This window comes from Desmodus rotundus, chromosome 1 (genome assembly GCF_022682495.2).
Source record: "Desmodus rotundus isolate HL8 chromosome 1, HLdesRot8A.1, whole genome shotgun sequence".
Taxonomy (NCBI): Eukaryota; Metazoa; Chordata; class Mammalia; order Chiroptera; family Phyllostomidae; genus Desmodus; species Desmodus rotundus.
Genome location: NC_071387.1, coordinates 146,280,007 through 146,290,286, shown reverse-complemented (window position 1 = coordinate 146,290,286; position 10,280 = coordinate 146,280,007). Strand labels below are relative to the sequence as shown.

The 10,280-nt window shown below is 36.2% G+C and overlaps 1 protein-coding gene across 1 annotated transcript in view; it reads right to left on the bottom strand.

The window, feature by feature from the left end:
- Positions 1-2,253: 2,253 nt before the first annotated feature.
- Positions 2,254-10,280, bottom strand: part of DCP2 (decapping mRNA 2) — a 50,639-nt gene continuing 42,612 nt past the window's right edge. Inside the window, exons 9-11 of the mRNA XM_024563257.4 lie at positions 7,766-7,876; positions 6,651-6,702; positions 2,254-3,057 (exon numbers count right to left, since the gene is read on the bottom strand). Of these exons, the coding sequence (XP_024419025.1) occupies positions 2,891-3,057; positions 6,651-6,702; positions 7,766-7,876 (330 nt within the window). The 3' untranslated portion in view covers positions 2,254-2,890. The remainder of the gene's footprint in view (positions 3,058-6,650; positions 6,703-7,765; positions 7,877-10,280) is intronic.

The following is a 10,280-nucleotide window of genomic DNA, read 5'->3' as shown; positions in this document are numbered from 1 at the left end:
TAAAATGAGAATCCAACTTAATTTTCAAACATCTTCAATCAAATTTCATCCAGGCTCTTAAGAGTTCTCTTAGGTTCTCAGACATCTTCAAACACTCATGTCTCAGAAGAGCGTCACTGTTTGAATTCCTAAAGCCATTCTCTTGTTATTTCTTAATTAAAACTTGTGAAAGCATGTAAACCATACCCTTATCTTTTGGATTACTATGGTTAAGTACAAAAAACAATTCATTTAACATCTTACGAAACAGTACAGTTATATATAAAAGCACCTACAAAATTTAAAAAAATAAAAGATTCACAGTGCACTGAACCTTGGAACATATAAGGTTGGAACATAAGAACATTTAAAAAGTGATTTCAAAGACCTATTTCTCTCTCAAAGACATAACCATAATGAAGCCAACACAGCTACTCTTCTCACCTAGCTTAGAAGGCAGCACACAGGAGTAAGTTATTGCATATTCAGCACACTTCTTCATCACCCGATTTCCTCAAACCATGCGAAATGCTCTCCAAGGAGAAAGCCAGTTCTGTGCTAAGCATGGCCTTTCACAAGGAAACCTGAACAATGAGACACTAACACACGGGTCCGAGGGAGTAGGAATAGCAGGTATACATAAAACAGATACATCCAACTCACACATTTTCTGCATAGTTTAGTCACATCATACACATTAACTTTACTCACATAACTTTTTTTAATCTCAAACTGTCAAGATAGACAAAAGCCTCAAGTTAGCAAAATCCCATCCCAACAATACCCCTATTTTGTGCCACAGTGCATTAGTGGAGGCAGCACAACAGCAATAATGAACTACGGCTAAACCACTGTAAATGAAGAGAAAATGTGTTGGTTCTTGGAAAGATTCAACACTATTAGAAGACATACTTCCGATAACTAACTCTAATCTCTTTTGCTTTAAGAGAGAGCTGAAAAATCCAACTCTAGGCACCGGAAAGAATGACCATAGTATAGTACTCAGTTAAAAAAATAATAATACGAAATTACTAAAACTTAAATGGTTTCCAGGCGACAGTAAATGAGTGAAAATGATTTACTTGCCAGGCAAATGAAGTTTCACTCCCTTACCAATTTAACAGGTATCTGGAATGCTGGGACCAACTATAAATATGGCTCAAGGAGACCCAAGCAAAGCAGCTGTATTTCTGGAAAGAAGAGTAAGAACTTCCAAACAAAATAAAAGAATGCATTTTTTAAAAAGTCACAAAAGGATTCACAAACTTGTCACATTAAAAGATGCAGGATTGTAAATAACCTAATTCTAAACACAATGTTGCAATTGTGAATTCCCCTGCTTAGCACCAAGAGGGTGACACTTTCATTAATAAATAGAATTTCTCCTTTAAAAATCAAGCCATTTAAAAGCTAAAGCAAAGTAATACCAAGTGAATTCCTTATAATAGTATTTCTTTTGAAAGCCCCATGGGTTATATAGAACCCCTATTAAATAGGCTATCTATACAGAATAAAGATTTCTACAATAAAATTTACAAGCAGAGATATATTTTGTGGATACCACATGTAAAAAACGATTTTTTAAACCCACATGACAGATGCACACGCACACATATGCTCACACCAATCCCCTCCCCCCTGCACCCCCCCCCCCCCCTCAAATACCTTCGCTGAGGTCACAAGCAGCCCAAACACTAAAGCTCCCTTACAGCCCTGGTGATTGTCCTCAATTATAGCTGAAATCCTCCTTAAAAAGGTCACTGCCATCCTTATTTAGATTTAAGAATCCTGAAAAAGCAAAATACATTCCTAGGAGTTACGTGTGTTACTTCCAGGTTCTGACCCCCACCCCCCAGAGAGATGCTTTATTTGTTCTTGGGTAAACCACACACTCCTATTCTCACTCCATCATCCAGGGGCTTCAGCGTGCTAATAAAAGCAAGTCAGTCTCTGCTACTACTGCAGACTGGAACCGAATGTAACATCAGTTTCCACAGACCAACACTGAGATACAACATAAAACCTAATAATGTCAGATTCCATATGTATTTATACAACTGTAATATAGAATATACCTTATCAAGAACAAAACCACTGTACGATACTGAAGGGCTGGCGGCAGGATGGCAAAGACATGACCGAGGCAGCTGCTGCATGGTGGCCCCCCGTGTTCTCTGCTGCCCGCTCTCCAGCAGTCTCCCAAGTTTACTGACTGCATGTAGCACAACAACAAAGTCAGAGCAGCAACTCCACACCCAACCAGCTCGGTCCCTCTCCAGGCTGAGGACTTTGTCCTTTAATGAAGTGCTAAGAGTTCATTTTGAACATGAACATTATATAGCAGATGCTGGCTCTAAATAAAAAAACCTTCAACAAAACTTCAAGGAGAGGAGGATTAGAGAACCTAAGTGGTTAAAAGCAAAGAAATATGCTAAATGCCATCAGAGAAGATGACCTGCAATCTTGACTTCTATGACATTTCAGCTCCTATGTTCATTTAATAAATTATGTAGTTTCTTTTAAAACTTCAAAATAAGGAAACTATTATTGCAATCACTAAAATGGGTACATAGACCATTCCCATTAACTTGATAACTCAAACATTATTTTCTTGATCAGAATATAAAATAAAAATTATAATCACAGGAAAAAAATGCCCTCATAAAAGCAACTTAAATTCATTAGCCAAACACTGAAAATGTACATTTGTATAAAAAGATTATAAAACTGCATTTATAGTCCAAATTCATGTTTCTTTCTACTCTCTCTTCTGCACAGAGAACAATCTCTTCAGAAACATCATTGCCTCCTTGCATTTCTTTAAAACACCTGAGAAAGGTAAGGCTCAGAGAGAGACACCAACTCAAATGCGACAGGTCTCTGCTCTTGGAATTCCACAACACATCTGCTGCTATGAAAGGTCCAAGATTTTCATTATAGCATTATGGTCAAACTTGAAACTCAAAAAGGCTCTGGATGAAAAGGGAACCTTGCAATGTCCATTACATGCCATAGTCTGTCCCTCAGCATGTTCTAGCAACTGGTCTTCACCAGAGCAAGGTAAGTCATATGCAGCATCTGTGTAAAAAACAAAAGAAATAAGCTCAGTACCTGAATAAGAAATACAATACAGCCCTTCACCTTTTGGTATAAAGGAAATCATCCTGTATAGTATATTTTTATCTCCAACATTCTAAATCTAACCTAGGTTGAACCACCAAGATATTTTCCTTCCCTAAACTCAACTGAATCTCTAATCTGTTATTGCAGATTTCCATACAAATATTCAAAATCTTATTTTAAGACGCTTAATATTTACTTGTTTTCAAAACTGAACATACCTTTGTTTACCTCCAATATATATTCTGTGCCAAAATAATGGGAGCTTCTTGACAGAAGTCAGAATGTAAGCATTATAAGATTAAAATTACAATGTAAGATTTGTAAAGATTCCAATTCTAGAAAAATAAAGCTGAAGCTTTATGTGGAGCTCACCAATCTTCAGGGAACATATCAACCTGAAGAAAAATCCAACTTTTCAAAACCACAGTACAACAAAGCACTAACTTATCAGGTTTGGGTGTTTTGTTTTGTTTTTGGTTTATTTTGTTTTTTTAAGTAGAACAGGGGACCTGACTAGGAAAGTGTGTTTGGAATACACACCAAGAGGCTGAGGCAAAAAGTATGAAGTGAGGTTTCCCAGGACAAGATCCCTTTTATCCTTCCTTCTTGAAACAACTCAAAATTTTATATTATCTATATCATGACCAACTAAGCTGGGCATACGAAGTTACAGTGTGCCTGCCTTCTCTAATGTCCTGAACACAGACTTTTAAAAGATTTTGTGTATTAACTTATTCCTGAACTTACATTAATTAAACCATCATGTTAAATAAACTTATCATGTCCCTACCAGCCAAGATGTCCAGAAAAACCCTATTAAGAGTATTTCTACCCCCATAACTTACCTACACTAAAATAACAGTTTTTGCTTCTTCATAGTTAACCTTAACTTTCCAAAGTAGGATTACTGCATCTCTTTTAAAATCACTTTTATCTTGCTTAAATCATAGATAGACCGCCAAAAAATATTATAATGCTTTTCATTTCTTAGACTTTTTCACATGAAAGCCTTAAATTAGATGGTGAGTAAATGTATCTACTGTACAGGGAAAATAATAAAATTCAAAATAGCACCAAAGAAAAAACAGTCTACTGTACTTCCAAATTCACTATTTCTCCAAAGAGCTTTCTACATCCTTTAGCGTTACTTTCCAAATCAGATCACACACCTACTCTTCATAACTGAGGATGGAGAAGTTCCAAATGCCGTTTTAATAAGAACTATCCTTAGTACCACTTTAAAAAGTTGATCACCAACTTCCAGCCAAGATGGAGGCATAGGTAGATATGCTTTGTGTCCTCGCACAACCAAAAAGACATCAAAATTAAAAACAAAAAACACCCAAAACTGCCAAAAAAAATCGAGTGTATGGAAGTATGACAACCAAAGAGTTAAAGAAGAAATGTTCATCCAGACCAGAAGGAAGGGTGGAGAGAGGCAACAAGGAGGCAGACTGGGCAGGCAAGGCAGATCAAGCAGTCCCACGTTCACATGCAGATAAGCAAGGAGGGACAACTGGGGAGTGAGACAGACCATGCAACCCAGGGTTCCAACACCCGACACTAAAGCCTCAAAACCTCTGGGGGTTGTGGCAGCAGGAGAAACCCCCAGCCACACAGGAGAGTTCGCTGGAGAGACCCACAGGGTCCTAGAACGTACACAAGCCCACCTACAGGGATCAGCACCAGAATGGCCCGATTTGCTTATTAGTAGCAGGGAAAGTGATTGAAAGCAGGGAAAGAGCCGAGCAAGTGGCATTATTCGTTCTCTGACCCCTCCCCACATACAATGCCACAATGCAGCTAATTGGGTTGTCCCACCCTGTTGAATACCTAAGGCTCTGCTCCTTACAACATAACAGGTGCACCAAGACAAAGAAATATGGTCCAAATGAAAGAACAGATCAAAACTCCAGAAAAACAACTAAGCAATGAGGAGATAGCCAGCCTATCAGATGCAGAGTTCAAAACACTGGTAATCAGGATGCTCACAAAAATGATTGCATATGGATGCAGAATAGAGGAAGAAGTGAAAACTATGCAAAGTGAAATGGAGAGAAATATACAGGGAACCAATAGTGAAGGGAAGGAAACCGGGACTCAAACCAACAGTTTGGAATAAGGAAGAAATAAGCATTCAACAAAAACAGAAAGAAGAAACAAGAATTCAAAAAAAAATGAGGATAGTATAAGAAGCCTCTGGGACATCTCCAAACACACCAACATCCAAATCACAGGGATGCCAGGCAGAGGAGAAGAAGAGCAAGAAATTGGAAACTTATCTGAACAAATAATGAAAGAAAAATTCTCCAATCTGGCAAAGGAAACAGACTTCCAGGAAGTTCAGGAAACCCAGAGAGTCCCAAAGAAGTTGGACCCAAGGAAGCACACATCAAGGCAAATCATAATTACATTACCCAAGATTAAAGATAAGGAGAGAATCTTAAAAACAGCAAGAGAAAAGGAGACAGTTACCTACAGAGGAGTTCCCTTAGACTATCAGCTGATTTCTCAAAAGAAACCTTGCAGGCTAGAAGGGGCTGGAAAGAAGTATTCCAAGTCATGAAAGGCAAGGACCTACATCCAGGTTTACTCTATCCAGCAAAGCTATCATTTAGAGTGAAAGGGCAGATAAAGTGTTTCCCAGATAAGGTCAAGTTAAAGGAGTTCATCATCACCAAGCCCTTATGATATGAAATGTTAAAGGGACTTATCTAAGAAAAAGAAGATCAAAACTATGAATGTATTAATAACAACAAACTCAGAACTGTAACAATAGAACCTAAAAAACAAAAACAAAGCAAACAAGTAGAACAGGAATAGAATCACAGAAATGGAGATCACAAGAGGGTTATCAAGGAGGGTGAGGGGGGAGAATGGGGAAAAAGGCACAGGGAATAAGAAGCATAAATGATAGGTACAAAATAGACAAAATGATAGGTACAAAATAGACAAGAGGAGGTTAAGAACAGTATAGGAAATGGAGAAGCCACAGAACTTACATCTATGACCCATGGACATGAAGTAAGCAGGGGAATGCTGGTGGGAGGCAGGGAGCAGGGTGGAGGGGAATAAAAACAATGGGAAAACTAAGAGTATAACCACTAAAATATACTTTAAAAATTTTTTCAAAAGTTGATCACCACCTCCAGAAAGGGGGAATGCCCCCTTCTGAAATCAGTGTACCTCTTACATATATTCTGTATGTCACACAGAATGAGGTCTTCTTACCTTTCAAATATTTGGTTCTACTCCCTGTTTAGCCCTGAGCAATTATTTATTTATCTATAATACTCATGCACAGCACCAAGGCTTAACATTTACAAAATAAACAGCACATTGAAAGGGCAAATAATTTCATCTTGAGCATTTAAATAAATTCATTTTAGCCAGTTTCATATTTAGAGAACTTGACCACAAATATGAACTCTCTCTACAGAAATGCACAACTTTCTGCTTATTATAATTTATCACACACTCCAGTAAAATCAAGGCTAGGCCAAAACCAAAACCTAAGAGTCAGAGATTTTCAAAAGAAAATGACTTGCCTGTTTCAAAATTATCCTGAAGTTTTCGTGGATGAAGTTTCTTTTCACATTTCTATAAAAGAAATAAACATACATGATATACCATTTCCAGTTATTTCACTTATTAGAAATGAGGATACTACTTTTAAAATGTAATATATTGTGAACATATTTCCTTTTCAATAAATACAAATCTATACCATCATTTTTAATAACTACATGGTAGTCTATTGTATTGATCTACAATGCTGCATTTAATATTATCTTCTTGGATATTTACATAGTTTCCAGGTTTTCATTATTAAAATGAGCAATAGGGTAAATATTCTTTTAAGTGTTATCAATACACTCAACAATACACAACTGGATAGTGTCTCGCCACTGCCAATCTGACAGGAAAAAATATACTAAGGGCAAGTAGTCTAACAGTTAACTGATTTCTAACATGTCTTTGATCGTGAACTCAGTAAGCCCCAAGTTATATAGAGCACCTAAGGAATTCGGGTAAAATATTTTTGCTAAAGACTTAGAATTACTATTATCACTCACTGTTAAAGAAAAATAGATGAGGCTACAACAAAACAATTCAACATACAAATAACAGGACTTACAGAAAACATAAGCAAGACCTTTAGTTATGAATTATTTTCTGGAGCACAGGCTAAAAGAATGGCAGTAAATGCTTTAAAATGCTCAGTTATTTGTGTTTAGGGCTAATCTAATTACAGAATACTGACTGTATTTTGTTTCTTTTTAATTTTCTTAATCCTACCAACTTAAAGGAAAAATTCATTGTAATGTTCTTTCAAACTTTTAACTTCATTAAAATAATATAGACTCTATTTAGAATATAAACAGAATATCCAAGGACTTCCTTTACAAAGCAGGTTTGACTACACACAGTTTTCACAGTATTAAAATTAATTTAAATAACCACATAAAAAGCAAGCATTACATGGGCCACTGAATCAATGTTAACAAACCTATAATTGAAAGTAGCCAAAAATATTTTTAGTGGGCAAACTGCACAACTTCACTCCATAACAATCTTTCAACTAAATATGCCTTGAAAATGCCCTTGCCTCACTCTTAAAAAGGGCAAACTCCCTGCTTAGCTTAAGAACTGTAATTCTTACCATCAAGGAGTTCTGCTGCTTGGCCGGCTGGCTGTGGACCCCATTTGTTCTTTTCTTTTGATTAGGTGAGTCTTGATACTGTTTTCTGCCATTTCCCCTCATACTTTGATTCTGTTTTTGCAGTAAGGAAAAATAAAATGTAAACCCAAAGTATAATGCAAAAGGAAAAAAGAATACAGCCCTATGAATTTGATAAGCTCGTTGAATCAGACTTTAGCAAAGCACCTCCCCCACAAAAAAAACTTACTAAAACATTGGGGAACCATACCACATCAGTATTTTTTTCGTATAAATGACAGTGTTTCACAAAGCAAGGTCCCTAGGAATCTTTCCACACCTCTTACCATATCCCATTTCTGCTTAAAGATTTTGTTTCAATACATGAGTTAAAAAACCTTGGGAGGAGGAAAGGAACAAGTAAGTGTGAAAACCTTATGTGACTGTCAAAGCAAAGGTCTCTGGGAGGGAATGCTAAGACACAATGGCCAGTTCTTACAATAGGAAATACGCATAAGATGCGATCAGCTGTTATCATATCACCCTCTTTAAGTTATTAATAAATACTTAGTAATACTTATTAGTTTAATTAAATAATTAAATTAATAAGTATTTAAATTAATATTCTCATTTTATAAAGTAAAGAAGACTGGTGTTTCAAAAATTTGGGCCATTATCTCTAAGTTGAGACCTAAAGCCTAAACACACAATAGCTAACATCTTCCTGTTACACTGCTTTAACATAAGTTAATTTTCAACATTAACTGGCCCTTAGAGAAGTTGAAAAACCAGCTCTTTAAGAGGCTTGGCTAAAACGGTGTATATAAAATAACTATTATTATTTAAAATACATTAAAAAAATACATTTACTTACATTTTATCTACCTACAGAAAAAAAATTAAGTAATTACTAAAAGAACTTGCGAAGAATAAGTTAACAATGGTAGGAAAATATGGGTTTTAGAAACTCATGTTACCACACAATTTTAATTCAATTCCATTCTGTTCTTGCTGGTATTTACTTTTTATTAGAAGTGCTTCAATACAAATAAAATGTACCACTTTAACCACTTTTGAGTGTACAATTCAGTGGAAGTAAATACAGGTACAATGTTGTGCAAATCTCACCAGGATCCATCTCCAGAAGTTTTTCATCATCCACCTTTTGGCAACTATGGACCATGCTATTATGAACATTGCAATACAAGTTATCTTTGGAGTCCCTCCTCAGCTAGGAGGAGCTAGTAACTCGGTTTAGGATTTGTCAGTCTGTTTTCAGTTCTTTTGAGCATATGCCTAGGAGTGGAATTACTAGGCCATATGGCAATTCTACAATTTTTTTCTTTTTTTAAATTAATTCTAGAGAGAGGGGAACGCAGAAAGAGAGATAGAGAAACACTGACTGATTGCCTTCCATACATGCCTCAAATGGGGACCAAACCCACAACCCAGGAATGTGCCCTGATCAGCAATCGAACCTGTGACCTTTTAGTTTACAGGACAACACCCAACCAACTAAGCCACACCAGCAAGGGCTTTCTTTATGTTTCACTTTTTGAGGAACCACCAAACTGTTTTCCACGGCAGCTGCGCCATTTTACACTCCCAGCAGCAATGCATAAGGGCTCCAATTTCCCTACACCCTTTGTCAACTTGTTATTTTCCATTTTCTTTATTATACCCATCCTAATGGGTATGAAGTGGTATCTCATTGTGGTTTTAATTTACATTTCTCTGCTCACAAATGATGTTGGGCATCTTTTCATGTGCTTATTGGCCATTTGTATATTTTTCTTGAGACATGTCTATTCAAGTTGTTTGCCCACTTTTTAATTAGGTTTTGGTGGGGGTTTTTTTTGGGGGGGGGGGTTGCTATTCAGTTTAGGAGTTCTTTATGTATTTTGGATATTAACCTATCAGATAAATGGTTTGTAAATATATTCTCCAACTCTGTAGTATCTTTTTACTCTTTTGATGGTGTCCTCTGATGCACAAAAGCTTTTGATTTTGATGAACCCAGTATATATTTTTTAGAAGACTGAAAATAAAAAGTGGCACTAAAATGGATGGCTAAAATAACAAAGACATGTAATACCAAGCATTAGTAAGGATATGACACAACCGGAATTCTCATACACAGGGTCCGACAGAAGTAACACCTGCTGGCGTGTAGTTGGTAGGGTAATAATATGAGTGTAATAATTTATAGTTTTAATTTGAACATTTTACGTAAAATTTCATATGGTGTGCCTGAGTGTGATATTGTTATGTTACAGAATTACATGCTTATGATTTTGTGATAAAAGATTTTGTAATAAAAAAAGGGTGTTATTTGTGCCCGACACGGTATTTTGCTGGGGATATAAATGACTTGAGAATATTATTTGCAGTACATACTCAAGAACATAGCCATATTCAGTGATCCAACAATTCTACTGTCAGTTATATGTACCCCAAAGAATGTGTATGTTCATCAAGAGACATGCACATCAGTATTCATAACAGTATTATTTATAAA